General features: G+C 38.0%; 1 protein-coding gene across 2 annotated transcripts in view; it reads left to right on the top strand.

Moving 5' to 3' along the window:
* SMARCC1 (SWI/SNF related, matrix associated, actin dependent regulator of chromatin subfamily c member 1) overlaps positions 1 to 20,446 on the top strand; it is a 177,264-nt gene that overhangs the window by 21,709 nt on the left and 135,109 nt on the right. For both annotated transcript variants that reach the window (XM_058557364.1, XM_058557354.1), the window contains exons 3-6: positions 7,916 to 8,001; positions 10,756 to 10,837; positions 12,440 to 12,532; positions 15,331 to 15,400. In XM_058557364.1, the coding sequence (XP_058413347.1) occupies positions 7,916 to 8,001; positions 10,756 to 10,837; positions 12,440 to 12,532; positions 15,331 to 15,400 (331 nt within the window). The remainder of the gene's footprint in view (positions 1 to 7,915; positions 8,002 to 10,755; positions 10,838 to 12,439; positions 12,533 to 15,330; positions 15,401 to 20,446) is intronic.

Here is a 20,446-nt window from a genome sequence, read left to right as displayed (position 1 = left end):
GCAGCTTGCTGGTAATTTGGCAGCCCTTGCTGTATAGTATTCCATTATGGGAATATTCCACAATTTATTTATCTATTCTAACATTGATGGACTTCTGGGGTAATTTCTAGTTTAGTGCTATTCTCAGTAGTGCTGCTATGAATATTTTTGTGTATATTTTTCAATAAATATAGATAGTTCTGTTAGTTATATTCCTAGGAGTGTAATTGCTGGGTTGTAGGGTATGCATGTTCAGCTTTAGTAGATACTGCCAGTTTTACAGAGTGATTGTACCAATCGATACTCCCACAAGGAATGTACAGATTCTAATTCTCTACTTTCTCACCAATGCTTGGAAGTTTTCTTTTTTATTTTAGTTTTTTGGTGGATTTGTGGTGATATTGCTTAGTTTTTTAGTTGCTGATGACTGATGAAGTTGAGCACCCTTTCATATTTATTGACCATTTGGCTGTTCTCTTTATGAAGTGCATATTCAGATCTTTTGCCCACTTTGTTTTTGGTGAGGCAGATCAGCCCTGAGCTAACATCCATGTCAATCCTCTTCTTTTTGCTGAGGAAGACTGGCTCTGAGGTAACATCTATTGCCAATCCTCCTCCTTTTCTCCCCCAAAGCCCCAGTAGATAGTTGTATGTCATAGTTGCACATCCTCCTAGTTGCTGTATGTGGGACGCGGCCTCAGCATGGCCGGAGAAGTGGTGCGTTGGTGCGCGCCTGGGACCCAAACCCGGGCTGCCAGTAGTGGAGCACGCGCACCTAACTGCTAAGCCACGGGGCCGGCCCTGCCCACTTTTTTTCATTCAGCCATCTATCTTTCTCATTTTTTTTTTAAGGAGTTTTTCTTATGTATTCTGGATATGAATCCTGTGTCAGAAATGTTGATTGCAGATAAGTGGCTTATCTTTTTACTCTTGTGATGATGTCTTTTTTTTTTTTTTGTGAGTAAGATCAGCCCTGAGCTAACATCTGACACCAATCCTCCTCTTTTTGCTGAGGAAGATTGGCCCTGGGCTAACATCCGTGCCCATCTTCCTCTGCTTTATATGGGACGCCGCCACATCATGGCTTGACAAGCTGTGCGTTGGTGCGCGCCCGGGATCTGAACCTGGGAATCCTCGGGCTGCCGCAGCAGAGCATGAGCACTTAACCGCTATGCTACCGGGCCAGCCCCATGATGATGTCTTTTGATGAACAGAGGTTCTTAATTGTAATATAGAGCAGAGATCAGTAAACTTTTTCTGTAAAAGGCCAGGTAGTAAATATTTTTATCTTGAATATCTGTAAAAGGCCAGATAGTAAATATATGGTCTCTGCTGCAACTTCTCATCTTTGCTGTTGTTGTGTGAAAGTAGCCACAGGCAGTGAGCATGGCGTTATTCCAATAAAACTTAAGTTTACAAAAACGGAAGCAGGCTTGATTTGGCCTGTGGGCCATAGTTTGCCAATCTCTGACATAGACTAATTTATAAAAATTTTTCTTTGTGGTTAATGCTTTTTGTGCCCTTTTAAAGAAATCTTTGCCTACTCTAAAGTCATAAATGTATTCTACTGTGTTTTCTTCTAGAAGCTTTATTGTTTTATCTTTCACATTTATAACTATAATCCATCCAGAATTGATCTTGGTGTATTATGTGAGGGTAGGGGTCAGGATTCTTTTTTTTTTTTTCTTTTAAACATGTGCATTTCCAGCTGTGGTTCATACATTTTGATATGTAACATTTTCATTATCCTTTAGTTTTAAAACATTTTCTAATTTCTATTTTGATTTCATCGTCAGTCCTTGCATTATTATTTCAAAAGACAATTGGAATGATTGGTTATTTCTTATTATAAATTTTTAATTTTATTGCATTAAGTGAAGATCTTTTTTTTTTTTTTCCTGAGGAAGATTCACCCTGAGCTAACATCTGTTGCCAGTCTTCCTGTATTTTGTATGTGGGCCGCTGTCACAGTGTGGCCACTGATAGACAAGTGGTGTAGTTCTGTGCCTGGGAACTGAACCCGGGCGACTGAAGCGGAGCATGCCAAACTTAACCGCTAGACCACTGGGGCTGACCTAAGAACATGTTTTAATATTCTTTTTAACTTACTGAGATTACTGATGTTGAGAAATTTTATCAGTATAGTTGTTGGGTTTTTTAAGTACTCTTTTTTTTTCTGGTTGCTTTTAAGATCTCTTTGTTTTTGCTGCTATGCAGTTGTACTATATAGTGTGTCTGTTTTGTCGTTAGTGCCATTGAGTTGATTTCAACTGCTAGCCACCCTGTGAACAGCAGAATGAAACCCTGCCTGGTTTTTGTTTTTGTTTTTTGCGCCATCCTCTCACTTTCAGTGCTATATCAGACAATGCTCTACTGCTATTCACAGGGTTTTCATGGCCAGTTTTCTCGGAAGTGATTGGCCAGGTCCTTCTTCGTAGTCTGTGTTAGTCTGGAAGCTTCGCTGAAACCTGTCCACCATGGGTGACCCTGCTGGTATTTGAAATACCAATGACATAGCTTCTAGCATCACAGCAACACACAGTTACCACAGTATGACAGCTGACAGACAGGTGGTGTGGTTCCCTGACGGGGAAATGAAACTCGGGCTGCAGTGATGAGAGTGCTATATCTTAACCACTAGACCACCAGTGTGGTGTAGTGTGTCTAAGTGAAGGTTATTTTAGATATTTCTAATATATTCCTCAGAACTGATATGTTTCTTGAAGCTGAGGATTTATATCCTTTACAGTTTCTAAGAAATTTTAACTTTTATTCTTCTCTGTCTAGTTGTCTAATCTCCCGTATATCCTGACAATTGTACTTTTACTTTCATTGGATGTTATTTGTTCTAGGAGTTATATGTATGTATTTTTCAAATCTTTCTCTCTTTGTAGTGTTTGTAATCATTTTATATATTCTAATTTTAGAAGCCTTATCATATTTTTTCTATTATCTGAAACTGTTAGGATTCTAATCTTGTTGTTTGTTTTGTCTGTTGATGTGAAAATACTTAATTGTGTTTTGTTTCTTTGTGTGTTTGAATTTTGGCCTGTCACCTCTCCTTCAGTGGAACTTTATCTGGGAATCCTGTTGGCCTAGGTTGAGAATTTGCTCTTTAAAGCACTTCAGAGGACCTGCCAAATTTAGGACCAAGTCTTATGTTAATTTGGCATGGGGTTCCTAGACTAAGTGGTTAGTGTAAGTTTCAGATTCACATTATCTTGAGATAGAAGCTTGTTTTCCTCCTTAGTGGCTGGTGGATATTTTTTCTAGTTCATCCTTTCCCTGGTGATGCAACCTGTTGATACCCATGGCTTTATAAAATTTTTGGGTGGTGGGTGATTGTCTTAGTTCTAACATCCTACCTTGCTTAGGTCCTCTGTCTTATGTCCCATCCTTGCATAGACAGTAAAACTCTAGCCTTGAGGTTATCAAGGTTGATATTACTTGCCTATTTAATCTCCTTATTATACCCACCCTCATTAGATTCTATAGTCATATTTTTTTACCTCACAAGATTACCATTTTTTTTTTTAATTTTATTTATGTATTTTTTTCCCCCAAAGCCCCAGCAGATAGTTGTACATCATAGTTGCACATCCTTCTAGTTGCTGTATGTGGGACGCGGCCTCAGCATGCCTGGAGAAACGGTGCGTTGGTGCGTGCCTGGGATCCGAACCCGGTCCGCCAGCAGTGGAGCGTGAGCACTTAACCGCTAAGCCACGGGGCCGGCCCACAAGATTACCATTTTGACTTGGGTTTTTTTTTTTGCACGTGGGGATTTGCTTTCTTTCTAGACGTTCAGCTACACATTTAAAATAATGTCTGTTATATTTTATCTAACATATATTTGTAGTGGTAGAGTTTTCTGGTTATTTAGTCTGCTGTGTTGCTGGAGCCAGCAACACTTTTTCATCTGTAAAGTGGGGTGAGGAGAGTCAACTTTGTAGAATTGTTGTGAGGAGTAAATGAGGTAATGTATGTAAAGTGCTTCACAGTAAATTCTCAGTAATTGGTAGCAATGATAATACTTTTTATTCTCCCCAAGGGTAAGAATACTAGAGCAATGATTACTTATGGTTAGAGGTGTTAATTATAAGATGGTTAATTTCTCCTATTAATAAAATTGGGAAATATTTCTAGAAAGCACTATTTTAACTCCAAAGTGGTTAAAATACACAAAGAAACTTAGGGAATATTTGACTGTCATCAAACTTTGTGAGGCTTCTGAAGTCTAAGTGATGTGTTTTTTTTCCCATAACTCTTCTCAAAGGGTGAAGATGGCTTTATGATTTCCTTTGAACTCTCTTGGTTTCTTGGACATACTCAGTTTCTGCCCCTTCATTCACTTCCTCACATCCACTTTCTGGCATAGTCATTTATTGATTAATAGACCAAAACACGGCATTATAAACGTGTATACGGTACCCACACAAACGTACAAGGAGTGAAAACCAATTGTTAACACTACCTTGTCTTTAATGAATAAGTCAAAGAAATAAAGAAATAAGGACACTATGATGCAAACTTAAAGCGCTTTTAAGTACTGCAGTTAGATTTATCTTTTCTAGGTTTCATTCAGCTCAGCAGAATTTTAGGTGGGCTATAAATAGGTAAGATGACACCACTTATATACATCCAGAATAAGATTAGATTAAATTTCCAATTTAGCCAGAGATAGAAGAACTTATCACACAACTGGGAATAGAAGCAGCCGTTTAGAGCTGTCCCTGACCCCCAGAGTCTCTAATTGGGGTTTGCAGCTGCTGAGATAATTCACACAAGGCAGGATCTTGCTGGCCCTGGAAAGCTCAAGTTTTGCTACCCTATTTGGGTTTTTTAATACTGATCAAGAGAAATTTACTCTTAACAACCTGTGCTTCTCCTTTAGAGAATGTTTAAAAACATGAGCACTTGTATTTGAACCACATCCAGCGTCAGTTAGAGCAAGGCCTCTTCAGGATGGGGTGACTGAGATGAGGCTTGAGTGGGGAAACACAGTCAGGGCCTGGGGTGTGTCCCTGAGAAGTGTCTTGTCTCTGCCTGCAGCTTTCCATCCCCTGACTCTGGTCTACTGCTTTTTTATCTGGGTGATTCTGATATTGAGCTTGTCATGAGGACCAGAATTCCAAATCTGTTTCCATGCAAGCTCTAAGAATCCTTGATATGTGATGAATGCCCCCCCCCCTTTTTTTCTGTCACATCGTTAAGGATGTTTTTCTTGTTGCATTTTATTACTGGAACTCTAGTGGCCTTGACAGGTTAATGAGTCTCCTTCTTTCCTTTTATTCAGATCTTACCATTGGGAAATTGAAGATCTCAGTTTTCTACTTCTTCATTCATTACTTGTCCCTTTAGTGCTTGATAGGAGTTATTCTGTCTGCCTTAAGGATATATCTGATGGTTTAATTTCTCAAATTTAATATCTGTTGAGAAATTGACTAAGTGACTTTAACCTTAAATTACATGTATAGATGTGTTATTGTTCTGGCCTGCTCAATATGTATTTCTCAGTAGCATGGATCTGAAATTTTTTTTTTTTTTTTTTTTTGCGAGGAAGATTAGCCCTGAGTTGACATCCACTGCCAATCTTCCTCCTTTTTGGCTGAGGAAGATTGGCCCTGGGCTAACATCCGTGCCCATCTTCCTCTACTTCATGTGGGACGCCGCTACAGCATGTTTTGACAGGCGGTGCGTCAGTGCGCGCCTGGGATCCGATGCGAACCGTGGGCCGCCGAAGTGGAGCATGCACACTTAACCCCTACGCCACCAGGCCGGCCCCAAGGATCTGAATTTTTAAATGATTTTAGTGCAGTTGAACTGTTGAGAAAATATTTACAAATTGCCTAGGTTGCCAGGCACTCTGCTGAATATTGGTATTAAAGATTTGAATAAGACACTGTTCCTGTCCTCAAGGAATTCATATTACAGTTAAATCTATAAACTAGTCATTTCAGTGTTATGGTCTAGGTGGTTTGCATGTGTGATTAGAACATTTTAACCCAGTCTCTGGGGGTTCAGGGAAGGCTTAGTAGGAGAACTAAGTCTCATTCTACTCTAGTAGGTACCTGCCTAGTACATTATTCTAATTTAAGATGCTAGCAGTACAAAATTGTAATGACTTGTGCGTTTGCTTAGATAAATAACAAGTTATCAGTGATAAGAATTGCACTCAGATGTATTTCTTTAGGAGTATCTAGTGCACCATTTGGGATGTACTGGGAATAGAGTTGGGCAAAAAATTAGGAACTCAGAATCCCATGCATTTAAAAAGTGACAGGATAACCATATTGACTTGGAGGGCTTGCTTGTCAGGTTAATTTGAAAGAGCTCATCTTAATAACTTCTTAATATTTTTAATTTTTAAAAATTTTATTTATTTTTCATTGTAGTAAATAAACATAAAATTTACCATTTTAATCATTTTTAAGTGTACAGTTCAGTGGCATTAAGGACATTCACATTGTTGTGCAACCATTATTACTATCCACCTCCAGAACTTTTTCTTTTTCCCAAACTAAAACTCTGTACCCATTAAACAGTAACTCACCATTCCTCCCTCTCCCCAGCCCCTAGCAACCACCATTCTGTTTTCTCTCTTTTCTTTTTTTTAATTTAATTAATTAATTAATTAATTAATTATTTTTCCCCAAAGCCCCAGTAGATAGTTGTATGTCATAGTTGCACAGCCTTCTAGTTGCTGTATGTGGGACGCGGCCTCAGCATGGCCAGAGAAGCGGTGCGTCGGTGCACGCCCGGGATCCGAACCCGGGCCGCCAGCAGCGGAGCGCGTGCACTTAACTGCTAAGCCACAGGGCCGGCCCTCTATCTCTTTTCTTGATATTTGATACCATGTAGTTCTTTTCATTATATTATTTTGTAATAGTTTTCAAAGAAAAAAAGGTATGGTGTATTTCTAACACTTCATCTTATTAACCTATTTGGTGATCAATTTATGTTAAGTTTTTACTTCCATTGTGTGGAAGTGATTCAGCATTTGATTTATTTGAACTATACTTTTATAATCCATAAAGTGCAAATCTCTTTTAAATTGTTGCGCAGATTTTAGCTATAAGTTTACATATACTTATAGTTACAGCGTATTTCAGTGGTCATTAAAATATTATAACAAGAGTTTAGTAATAACTTTTCTGTAATTTAAAGTCAGGAACATAAACTGGAAAAAAAAAGTCTAACGTATACTAGTATTTCTTATTCTGCAGGAAGATCATATTGTCGGAAATTGTGTGTTACTGGAATTTTGTACTTTTTAAAAATCAAATTTTGAATTTATTAGTGGAGTTTGTAGTACAGTCATCCCTTGGTATCTGTGAGGGATTGCTTCCAGGACCCCTGTGGATACCAGAATCTGGGGATGCCTCAATTTCCTTATATAAAATGGCATAGTATTTGCATATAACCTCTGCACATCCTGCCGTATACTTTAAATCATCTCTAGATTACTTATAATACCTAATACAGTGTAAATGCTGTGTAAATAGTTGTTATACTGCATTGTTTAGGGAATAGTGACAAAAAAAAGTCTATACGTGTTCAGTACAGACACAACCATCCTTTTGATCCGAGGTTGGTTGAATCTGTTGATACAGAACCTGCAGATATGGAGGGCCGACCGTATATCAGTATTTTGTCCCTTAGTATTTCTTGTTGAAACATTTTGATTTATCTTTTGTAAATCTTGTTTTTCACAGATTGTTTACTTAAAGGGTAATATGTCAATTGAATTCAAAAAGAAATATTTTTGATACACTTTTAGAAAAATTTCTTTATGTCTGAATTTGTTCTAAAAAATATTTAAGGAGGTTATTAAATTAGCAGTTGTTTATATCTTTGAGTTTATAAAACTTAGAATTCAGACGTGAGTAATTTTGTCAGAACTTTTACTTTTCTCACGTGTAACCTATATCATTTTTAGGCAAAGTGTTTCATGGATTTCAAAGCTGGAGGCACCTTATGTCACATTCTTGGGGCTGCTTACAAGTATAAAAATGAACAGGGATGGTAAGTTTTTGTATTTATTTGCATGTTTTGATGTGATATTTAAGTTAGTCAGTGTTAAATCTTGTTCTTTATAATTGTGTTAGAGATTCTATAATTCTCTCTCTCTGTCAAATAGAATTTTATTTTTAATTTAATTTAATATAATGTCTGGTTGTTTCTCTGTTTGTAATGGACACACTTTGATGCTCAGTGCTTAGAGTCACCCTATCATTGCAACTTTACCAAGTGACAGTATTCTAATTTTGAAAAAATTAGACTGTAGATATTCTAATGTATAGATGTAAGTCCTTATTATTTAGATTATTCCTTGTTAAAGACTGTTATTTTGTCGTTCCTTCTTTATTAGCTGGAATACTTTTCTTTTTTTTTTTTTTAATTTTTATTTATTTATTTTTTTTCCCCCAAAGCCCCAGTAGATAGTTGTATGTCATAGTTGCACAGCCTTCTAGTTGCTGCATGTGGGACGCGGCCTCAGCATGGCCAGAGAAGCGGTGTGTCGGTGCGTGCCCGGGATCCGAACCCGGGCCGCCAGCAGCGGAGCGCTCGCACTTAACCGCTAAGCCATGGAGCCGGCCCCTGGAATACTTTTCTAAAGAGAAACTTTGCTCATCAACAGTTGGAAAGGCAGAATAAATTCTTGATTATTCTCTGTTAACAGATTCATTTAGCTTTTAATCTTCGTTTACAGAAAAATCCAGGCAGCCCTCTTTTCATTTGTTTAACGACTGTTTTCAAACTATTTCTCAGATTTCTAAGAAATCTGACACTCACATGTCTCTCCGTTTATTGGGCTGAAAGAACCAGTAGACGGCTGTCAGCTGTAATAGGCTTGTCCCAGTTAGTCAGTTTGTAGTCTGTTGTCCTGTCAGTTAATGGAAATTGCTTGGAATTTCTAACCTACCCCTTCTTCAGAAGAGGTTAGGGAAGGAGGATCCTCAAAAACAAAAAAATGGGATTTAAGGAAAAGTTCTGTGTACTAAGGGTAAATCAAGATGTGGTTACTCAGGACAGAGGTCCCTCTTATCTGTAAAGGCCATTTTTAAAGCTGTAACTAGTTTTGTTCTAAATTACCTAGTTCTGTGCTTTAGTGGACACTTTGCTTAATTTCTTAATTGAAATTACTTTAGGAAGCATTTCAATCTTATCCTAACATAGTAATGAAAAAGTCATAGTAAATATTAGACCTAAGTCATAATAAATATTAATTTATTGAGTGGTTTGCTTTATAAAGCCACACATTCTATTAGCCACTAGGGCTACATAAGAAAATTTTCAGAACACCTGGTTCTTGTCCTCCAGGCAGCTAATGAGATGTCTCACCAACTAGATGATTCTGTTGTGGGGCTGTAACAGCACTGTGCACAGGATGTATTATGAACACGCAAGAATACAAGAATAGCTTCATAGAGGAAGTGACTTGTGGACTGATTCTGGAAGTGATAGTATCAAGCCCATTGAGTGGGTGGTAACATCCTGGAAGGGCTACAGAATTTAGCAAGAAAGGTTGGAGGTGTGGGGAGCATCTCCAGGATAAAACAGGATGATATGAGAGTTAAGAGCATGAGTTCTGGAGGCTGTCCTGGTGGCATAGCAGGTAAATTTGCGCATTCCACTTCGGCGGCCCAGGGTTTGCAGGTTCAGAGCCCGGGTGCGGGCCAATGCACCGCTTGTGAAGCCATGCTGTGGTGGCATCCCATATAAAGTAGAGGAAGATGGGCACGGATGTTAGCCCAGGGCCAATCTTCCTCAGCAAAAAGAGGAGCATTGGCAGTGGATGTTAGCTCAGGGCTAATCTTCCTCACCGAAAAAAAAAGGAGGGTGAGTTCTGGACTCAGACTGCCTAATCCTAGCTAGTACATGGTACTAATGATTTAAAAAATTATAGCCATGGTTGACGTTTATTGATCACTTACTAACAGACTAAGCATAAACAATATGCTGAGTTCTTAACATATATACCTCATTTAACCTTCACAAAAACCCATAATGGACCATTGTACTCATGAGGAAATTGATCCTTGGATTAGTAAATCACTGAAGACTTCATAAATAAAGATGGAATCAGAATTAGAATCCAAAGCAGGTTGATGCTGCAGCTCACACTCTCAATCACTAAGCTTTACTTCTCTCCCTGGAATTAAAATGGAACAAAAGCAAAGTAAGTGTTGAATAAAAAATAAGGAGAAAGAAGCATTCAAATTTGTAAAGATTTAACCATATGGCAATGACTAAGAAAAGGTGAAGACAACACCAGAATGTTATGCTTGAGTACTTATATAAAGAGGCATTGGGGAAAGATTTCAAGTAAAGGTAAATAGATGAATTTTAGCACATTTAGGACAACAGTAAGCTTAAAGAGAACAGACACTGTTGAATTTGAACAAATGACTTTTAAGCATATATAAAGTAGATAGACTTTCCTTATACTTGAGGAATGGTATAGTAGGTCACTGCCTTTGGATCTGTGAACTACTTTCTCTATGTTGTAAAATATCTTAGATTTGAGGAAAATGGGGTAGATCATGGAATTGGTACTTCATTTTGACTGGAGTCGATCTTACTGTCATAAAATTTAATGTTTTATGAAGGTGTTGACACTGTGCTTTCTTATAGCCCTGAAAGAATCCCCTCATACATTTTGTGGAGTGCTGTTTTAATTTCCAGATCTTTCCAATTTTTTCCATTCAGTGCTAAAGCCAAGTTTTCACTTTTGTTTAAGATGGGAGACGAATTAATGATTTTCTTCTCTTTTAGGCGGAGGTTTGATCTTCAGAATCCATCCCGAATGGATCGTAATGTTGAAATGTTTATGAACATTGAAAAAACATTGGTACAGGTAAATCAGCAAGTTAGATTATTAAAAAAATTTTTCCTTTAATATATATTCAGTTCTAAGATTGGCTTTATTAGATTGCCAGAAGATCAAAGGAAGAAAAATTTTCTGAAATCTGTTGTTGTATTATTTTTATGGGTTTTAGGGATTAGAACTATACAGACTAAAACTTGTCATTTATAAGAATATTGATCTTTAACTTTTGCTGAAATAATCTATGATATTTTTCTTTATTAATCTTACCTAATCCATTATTTGAATCTTTTTCATATTTAATATAAACATTCTCTCATCCTACTAGTCACTTTTTTATTCAGTCATTTTTTTGGATTTGTTTCATGGTTGTACCATAAATATAGTTCTTATTTCTTTCTTTTTTTTTTTTGTGAGGAGATCAGCCCTGTGCTAACATCTGCCAATCCTCCTCTTTTTTTGCTGAGGAAGACGGCCCTGGGCTAACATCTGTGCCCGTCTTCCTCCACTTTATATGGGACGCCGCCACAGCATGGCTTGCCAAGCAGTGCGTCGGTGCGCGCCCGGGATCCGAACCAGCGAACCCCAGGCCGCCGCAGCGGAGCGTGCGCACTTAACCGCTTGCGCCACCGGGCCGGCCCCTATTTCTTTTTTTTTTTTTAATAATTTTATTTATTTATTTTTCCCCCCAAATCCCCAGTAGATAGCTGTATGTCATAGCTGCACATCCTTCTAGTTGCTGTATGTGGGACGTGGCCTCAGCACGGCCAGAGAAGCAGTGCGTCGGTGCGCGCCCGGGATCCGAACCCGGGCCACCAGCAGCAGAGTGCGCGCACTTAACCGCTAAGCCACGGGGCCGGCTCTATAGTTCTTATTTCTCCTCTTAGAGTATAATCTCAAGAGAGAACACTTAATTTTCATCTTTTCTTTCCTAGTATTTTAATTGATTGATGATTTTCAGTGCTCACTGAATTAACCTTCCTGGAGAGGGGCAGCTGGTAAAAATTGAGCTAGGTATTATCTTTAACTTAATGCCTGAAACTTGTCTCATAGATTATTAGCTAGAGAAATAACTGAATGTTTTTTGTTTGTTGGTTGATTTTTGGTGATGGTTTGGGGAGTTAATATGCATGTTTTAATCCGTGCTATTTGTAAGATTAGAAATAGGAAAAAAGACCTATACTCCAGTCTTTATTTTATAAGTAACTTACATGATGAGCCAAAATGGGCATCCCTTTTCCTTCTCCCCCCAGAACAAAAGATATTGGTGAAAACAGTGCATTAGACTTAGACTGTTAAGGTAAGTTCAGGTAAAATTGGCTAGGAGGATTAATATGTCATTATGGTACCATAATGAAAAAGATGATGAATTTGTTTAGGTTATGAGTCTCAGCAGTTTTTTGTCCAAGTGTACCTAGCTGTAGAGAAGGGATCTGTAGATGACATTAAGTAGCCTGCTGAACACCAGGTTTTATATTGAGATAAGACTTTTACAGTCTATACCAAAGTACATCTTCACATTTTAAGCAGTATGGCTTTGAATGCCAACTTTTGCCATTAGGATAATGTATAAATGATGTGACATTATTTCAAAACCAAGAGAATTTCAGAATCTTCTTCTTTCTTCCTTAGAGCAATTGTCTGACCAGACCCAACATCTACCTCATTCCAGACATTGATCTGAAGTTGGCTAACAAATTGAAAGATATCATCAAACGACATCAGGTAATAGACATGATCACTTTGGAAACATTGTGTAGTAGTAAGCTTCTTATAAATCTCAACTATAATACCTTTTGATTTCTGAATGTATCTGCGTTAAATGAAAGTTGTCTCTCTCTGGGTTCTTTTTTTTTTTTGTGAGGAAGATCAGCCTTCAGCTCACATCTGCCAATCCTCCTCTTTTTGCTGAGGAAGACTGGCCCTGGGCTAACATCCCTGCCTATCTTCCTCCACTTTATATGGGACGCCGCCACAGCATGGCTTGCAAAGCGGTGCGTAGGTGCACGCCTGGGATCCGAACCAGCGAACGCCGGGCCACCACAGCGGAGCGCACGCACTTAACCGCTTGCGCCACCTTGCTGGCCCCTCTCTTTGGGTTCTTTAAGTACCAAGTTTTTTCTCTCCACTCACCTCTAATTCTTAGCCTAGAGTAGCATTTCCCCCACCCTAGGCTTATTAAGATATAACTGACACATAACACTGTGTAAGTTTAAAGTGTACAATGTGATGATTTGATACACGTATATATCCTAGAGTAGCATTTAATAAAGTCATTGGTATGGAGTCATCACAGTCTTATTGTGAAATCCACTTGTATAAAGCTAAAGAGACCAGTGTGTTCTGCATTAATATGATCAAAAAGAGTGAGATTTGGTGACATAATTGTGGTAGGAGGAGATAAAATATTACTTCAAGTAAACCTGCCCCTCCCCCCATTATATGTATTGTATTTGTATATGTGGCTTTTAAAAAATGACTGGAAAATTCTGTTTTCCCCATATGCTTACTCTGTCTTGATTAAATGTACCAGTGCTATCTTCTGACATCTTCACCTCCTTCCTCCAACTTCATTTTAGGCTGAGACCTTGGGTATTTACTCCATGTAGGTTTGTGACTACATGTGGCTATACTGTAAGCAAACCCATGTCATGGTAAACTAGCTGAGGAGACCCAGGTAGAAGATAGTTTTCTGAAACAACATCATTTAAGTGGTGAAGTTTTACCAATCCTTAGGATTAGTTGAGAAGCCTCATGAAATATCTTTGTATTTCCTGCTACAAGAGAGATTGCCAGTTGAATTATGTTTTAGTGTTTAATAAAATATCTTCCAAGTTCCTAAAGCAAAGGTCTCTACTGCTGCTTACAGTTGGAGATTTAGTACAGTCTTTTTCTTATATGTAACATCCCTGCCAGAGAGAAAGGTAATAGAGTAGTTGTGCTGTCAGATCAGGCAGTCTAAAGTCAAATTCCTTTTTTCACTAGCATTATGACTTTGAACAAATCACTTAGTTAACCTTCTTTTCTCTTTTGGGCTGTTTGTTTATTGGAGTGGCTGTTAAGTGTAACTTGATTACATGTGGAATGTCAAAGGGCTGAAATTGAACAAATTAACCTGACAGTTATTGCCTTCAAGCTGGAAATTACCTACTCTTCTTGCTACCAAATCATCCTGGAAAAAGTTTATATATTTTCCTACAACTTTTAGTGAATATTTAGCTGTCATATTTCTTAAGTCTGATTTAGTGATTGTTTTCTAGGGATAACTGCCAGAGGGATGTAAGGATTTTCTTGGTTTCATAGAATCTTAGAGAAGAGACCTTAAGAGCTAATTATAGTATCGTTATTGAATAGTGATCAGGCCTTTGCTCAGACGTTTAAAATGCATTGATAACTCCACTGATTGAGCACTTACAGTGTAACTGTCACTATTCTTAGCTCATTGTGTCTGTTAACTTAGTTCTAACACAACTCTTGTGAAATTGGTATTATTGTTACCACTGTATTTCATAGAAGATGCTGAAGCACAAAAAAACTTAGATACTTGTCCCATACCACGCAAGTAGTAAATGGTAGAGCTGAGGTTCAAACCCAGGCCTGTCTGATGGACTCCAGAGGCCAAAGTCGTAAACACTGTGCTCACACTCATTAGATGTTGACATCCCCTTTTCAGCCTCTCCTGTGGCTGTTCGAAAGTGTGCTCAAACACTTGTAGTGATTGAGCATTCCTTGCCTTATTTGGTAGCTAAATCATCTTTAGATAGCCCTAAATTTTCGCATTTTCCTCCAGTTGACAATAGCTATTATTATGTTTTTCTGATTGTAATAATTAATAAATACTTGTCAAAGATAAAATTCAGGTAATACATTAAGGTGCTACTTAAACCTGATTTTAAGACTTCTCATTATTCTTACGGTCTCTAGAATGAACACTTTTGTGTCTAAATGGCTTCCAAGTCATTTTGTAGACTGAATGCAGTATTCTAGCTGTGGCCTAGCTACAGCTTGACTTTAGCATTTATATCATCCACTGTTCTAACATTGACTTAAAACAAGGGTAGCATACATATACGTGCTAGAGCCAAGTCACATATCCATTCTATATGTATGTAGCCCTAGGTATAGTTCATGGCCATAAACCCCCATTGATACTCACTTTAGATAATAATGATAATTTGTAATGACTTTGGAGTAACTTTTAGAATTAGTTAGAGATACTCATGTTACTGATAAGGTTACCGAGAGAGATATACATAGAGCATTAGTTAAGAGGTACTTGTATTATTTTTCTATACAACAATATAAACTGTGTCTATAGATTATTTATTTTGGTTTGTTCTTGTTAATCACTATTCCTTTCCTTGACTAAAAATAGTAACTATGTTATAGTCTTAAAATAATACTCTTAAAATATAGTAAGTAAAATAATGCCTGTAATAATTCTTAGGCAGTTTGCATCTGGCATCTCATAGTTTGTTTACCATGTGCTTTATTTTTATGTTATTTGTTCATTTGCTTTCCAGGGGACATTTACTGATGAGAAGTCAAAAGCTTCCCACCACATTTATCCATATCCTTCCTCACAAGAGGATGGTAAGTTAGTTTTTGGTGTGAACTGATAAATTCCTACTTAACTAGATTTTAAGTTATGTCAGCAGAGGTTTAAACAATATAACCAGCTTTTTAAAAAGAGACTGTCAAGTATTAAATAAATTGCACAGATTATTTAAATTTATAGTTTTCTGGTTTTTTTGCTGAATTGGGTTAAGCAAACTGATTCCGTGATGTCCAACTTTCCAATCTTTAGACTTTTATTTCTTTGTTGGTAATCATTATCTGGTTGTTAAGTCTAGGCATGCCTTATGTATTGACTTTAATGTTTGCTATGTCTCTTGTCTTCTGAAAATTAAGAGACATTGCAAGATAGAAGAACATCTCTGGGCAAGATAGGCTTACTGGCTATCTAAACGGGGCTCCTCAGGAATATATTAGTTTGGCCAATTTATAATGGTTTAGATTTTGATCTTTAGCTCTGCCATCCTGAAAGTTGATTTTGTCAGTGGCTGGAATTCATTAGACCTATGGAAACTGATTTATGCTAACCATTCTTTCAAAGGTTGGCAAGTTGGGAGACGAAATATGAAACTAATTATTAGCCAAATTAATTAATTTAGATTGGGAAATAGATCTCATATAGCAGTCAAGTCTTCTGGTAAGCACAGCATATTCCTGTAGGATATCTATATAAGAAGCCAAATTACATCAGATTTGAGTCGCTAATTACCCCATGCAGAGTAGTTTTTCCTGACCAGTGCAGTTATGCTAGAAGTCAGTAACAAAAAGATTACCAGACAATCCCCATATACTTGAAAATTAAGAAATATATTGCCAAATAATCCATGGGTCAAAGAAGAAATTATAATGGAAATAGGAAGTCTTTTGACCTGAATAATTATGAAATGAATAATAAAGTACAAGAACATTGAGATTTTTTTTTTAAGCTTCAGTGTGTGGTTGTGTATCCTAGTTGTTAGTTTTTTTAATTCTCTATGTGAGCCGCTGCCACCGTATGACAGCTGGCTGATGGGTGGTGTGGTTCCATGACTGAGAAATGAACCTGGGACGCAGTGGTGAGAGTGCTGAATCTTAACCACTAGACCACCAGGGCTGGTTCAAGAACATTAAGTTTTATAGGATGCAGCTGAGGCTATGCCCAGAGGGAAATTTATATTTTTAAATGTATATATTAAGAAAAAAAAGATAGAAAAATCAGTGGTGCACATATCTTTCTCAAGAAATTAGAAAAATAACAGCAAATTAAACTTAAAGAAGGAAATAGATAATAAAGATAAGAGCAAAAATTAATGAAGTAGAAAATATACAATAGCAAGGTGCTCTCTCAGCAGTGGTCAGAAATAGTTGTTAGAAAAGACTGTTAGAATCATGCTGCGAATAAAGGAGAAAAAAAGAAAGAACAACTGTCAAGAATGGAAGAGAGACATCACTACAGATCCTACAGATATTAAAAACAGTGGTAAGAAATTCGGTTAGGTTTGTTTGGTTGGTTGGTTGGTGGTTTGGTTTCTTGTACGTTTGGTGTCAAATGTAAGAAACTATTGCCTCATCTAGAGTCATGAAATTTTACAGCTATCTTCTAAGAGTTTTATAGTTTTAGCTGTTACATTTAGATCATCTCATCATCAGTTTTTATAGCTGTAAGTTTGATTTTGTTTGTAACAGTCACAATTTTAGCTCTGTGATTATTATGCTTTTGTAAAGTGAGAAATCTCACCCTACCTTTAGTGTTTAGTTAATTAGTGGTTTCTCACCCTCTATCCTGTTAGGTAATAGCAGCTGGTTTCCACTAGATGGAGGTGGTGGATAGCTCTGTGTGTGATGAAGACTGATTCTGTTGCTGGCTAACTCAGTTTCCCTAATAAGGCTGGTATAAAACTTAGTTTGTAGGGGCCAGCCCTGTGGCTTAGCGGTTAGGTGCGCGTGCTCCGCTACTGGCGGCCCGGGTTTGGATCCCGGGCACGCACCTACCCACCGCTTGTCTGGCCATGCTGAGGTGATTCGTCCCATATACAGCAACTAGAAGGATGTGCAGCTGTGACATACAACTATCTACTGGGGCCTGGGGGAGAAAAAGGGAAAAAAAAGGAGGAGGATTGGCAATAGATTTTAGCTCAGGCCGGTCTTCCTCTGCAAAAAGAGGAGGACTGGCATGGATGTTAGCTCAGGGCTGATCTTCCTCAAAAAAAAAAACAAAAAACAAAAAACTTAGTTTGTGAGCTTTTTGGAAAAAATTGCCTTTTACAAAAGATTTGAACTGTAATTGTTAAATCTAGCTACTTAATGATTCCTTATTCATGCTAGTTTTGTTTAATACAACCTAGTTTACTACATACTGATGCTTGCTTGGTATTGCTATCAATAGAGTAATCGTTGGGAGATAGCATTTAAATTTAATTTTAATATATTTAAGGTCATTTTTAAATATAAAATATGATTCTGCACACTGTAGGGTTTGCCTTAGAATAGCTGGCTGTCAAGTAAATGTTGACTCTCAGCAAAGCCCTCTCAGCTGAGCTCCTTACATGTGCTTGTTTCAGGTAAGCGTGCAGATGATAATACCAACCACAACACACTAAAAACTGTGCTGTAAAACCCTCAAAAATTAATATACCTTTTATGAAGATTAGTTAAAATTTAAAATAAAAGGTGATATTTAATGGGCCTTACGATATTAGTAAGATTTTGAGCATGGCATGCTAGAAGGGAGTGTAAAATAAGCAAAAGCATAGACGTAATAGATTATGAAATTTGAGGAAAAGCAAGCCGTGAAGGTTGCCTGTATGTCTCAGGATTGTGGGAGATAAGGGTGGGTAGTTCAGAGGACAAAAGCTTTGTTTTTGTTTAATGGATGAGGGAGATGGTAGGCAATATTGATGGTTTTGTTGAAGAGAAATATGCAACTCTGGCTGTATTAGGAAAACTTGCCTGGGAGCTGATTTCTGGGACATATACTGTGTTGTAAGGAGACTAGTCAGAGAGCAAGACCCATTGGGAAGCTCTGAATTAAATTGCTGAGTGAGGGAAAATTTTATCGTTGGATGGGATAAATCCGTTTATCAGGAGAGCAAGGGAGATAAGTCAAATGGCAAGCCAGGATGGTCCATATCTTAAAAGTCAAGGGAAAATAAGGAAAGGGAAACATTGTAAGATGCAGGAGGTAGGCAATGAAATCGTTCTACAAAGAAATCAAAGTGAGGCCTGAGGCAAGGCATTTGGATTTGTCAGTTAGGAAATAAAGGAGATAATTGATAACCTTTGAGACTGAAATTTCAGTAACTTGCAAGTGAGAGCAAGTTGTAGAGTTGGGGGAAGATCACCATTTTCTCAGAATGTATGGCAGAGAAAAGAAAGTGGAGGATGCCACCTAGTAGGTATCCTGGGTTTTGCCTTTTAGGTGGTGGCTTTGTATTGTATTTCTGGGCAGAGCAAAAGTAAAGTGAAGCATGTAAGAGTTGAGAACTGGAAGGGATAGGGGGATTGGTTTCAGAACATGGGTTGAATTACTGGTTTTAGCAGAAACAATATGTGCTTCTTCAGAGATAAAAATAAATGGAGAGAATTTAAAAATTGAGATTTTAATTAGAAGAGGAAAACAGACTAAATCGTGCTCAAAATAAATTATTTAGGTGAATGGGTAAGTCCTGGTAAGTCCCCTAGACTTTTTTATCTGTTCTTCATTCTTTTTTGTTTTTGTTTCTCTGACGTGATAATTTCAAATGATCAGTCTTTAAGTTCACTGATTCTTTCTTCTGACCAATCAAGTCTGATGCTGAACCCCTCTAGTGAATTTTTCAATTCAGTTAGATTTTTCAACTCCAGGATTTTTTTTGGTCCTTTTTTGATTGTTTCTATCTCTCTTTTGTTTTTTTTCCTTGATGAAGATTAGCCCTGAGCTAACATCTGTGCTCATCTTCCTCTACTTTATATGTGGGACACCTGCCACAGCATGGCTTGATAAGTGGTATGTAGGTCCACACCCAGGATCTGAACCTGCAAACCCTGGGCTGCTGAAGTGGACCACTTGAACTTAACTCCTACCCCACCGGGCCAGCCCCAGTATAGTTTCTATCTCTTTGTTGATATTCTCATATCGGTCATGCATCATTTTCCTAATTTTGTTTAGTTCTTTAACTGTGTTCTCTTATAGTGCATTGAGCCTCTTTAAAACGATTATTTTGAATTTGTCAGGTAATTTGTAGATCTTTGTTTCTTTAGGGTCAGTTTTGAGACTCATTTTATTCCTTTGATTGGGCCATTTTCCTTTTCTGTTTGTGTGTCTTGTTATTTTCTGCTGTGTTTTGTGTTTTAAAAAACAGCCAGCTCTCCCAATCTTTGTGGTCTGGTTTTGTACAGGGAATGACCTTTACCAGTCAGCTCAGCTTGAGATTCTAGGCATTCCTCAAACGTTTTCTGTGGTGCATGTTCTCTGGGCTTGTGTGTGTAATTTCCCAGTTAGAGAGTTTTGCTGGTTTCTCTTTCAGGAGCTTGTAATCTCTTGTTCTCTCTAGTGTCTGTCTGCTGTACCACAAGTTCTTTGTTGCTGCAACAAGCCACTGAGCTCTTTTTGATCTCTGTGGTGCCCAGGCTTCCATAGTATGCTGGTTCCTCATCAGCACTCAGAGTCAGTTGAGGCAGAAACCTGTCCCTTGGACAGCCCCCTAAAAGCCAGAACATTGGATGCATGTTCCACACCTCCTTTTCCCTACCAAGGGTTCTCTGGTGCTACAGTAAACCACTGAGCTCTCGTTTGTTCTCCATGGCCACCATGCATCCATGCCAGTTCCATCAGTGCTCCGAGTCAGGTGAGACAAATCCCTCAGGCAGCCCCCTGAAAAGTTGGAACGTTGGTTGCACTTTCACTATTCTCTTTTCAGCACGTGGGAGAAGTTGTGAGCTGAGCTTTTCCTGATCCTGCTGAGCTATGCTGGCTTGGGAGAATTGCTATTGCTGTTGAGATGAGATGGCTTTTCTTCCTATTTCAGTGCAGCTGTTCTTGATTTTGAGCCTCCCTGGAGTACTGTGACTTCCTAACTGGTTTCTAGGGTTCTCAAAGGCTATTTG

The sequence above is a fragment of the Diceros bicornis genome, chromosome 2 (genome assembly GCF_020826845.1).
Source record: "Diceros bicornis minor isolate mBicDic1 chromosome 2, mDicBic1.mat.cur, whole genome shotgun sequence".
In the NCBI taxonomy this organism is placed as follows: Eukaryota; Metazoa; Chordata; class Mammalia; order Perissodactyla; family Rhinocerotidae; genus Diceros; species Diceros bicornis.
Note: the sequence above shows the minus strand (reverse complement) of the source record. Positions and strands in the feature narration are given on the sequence as shown.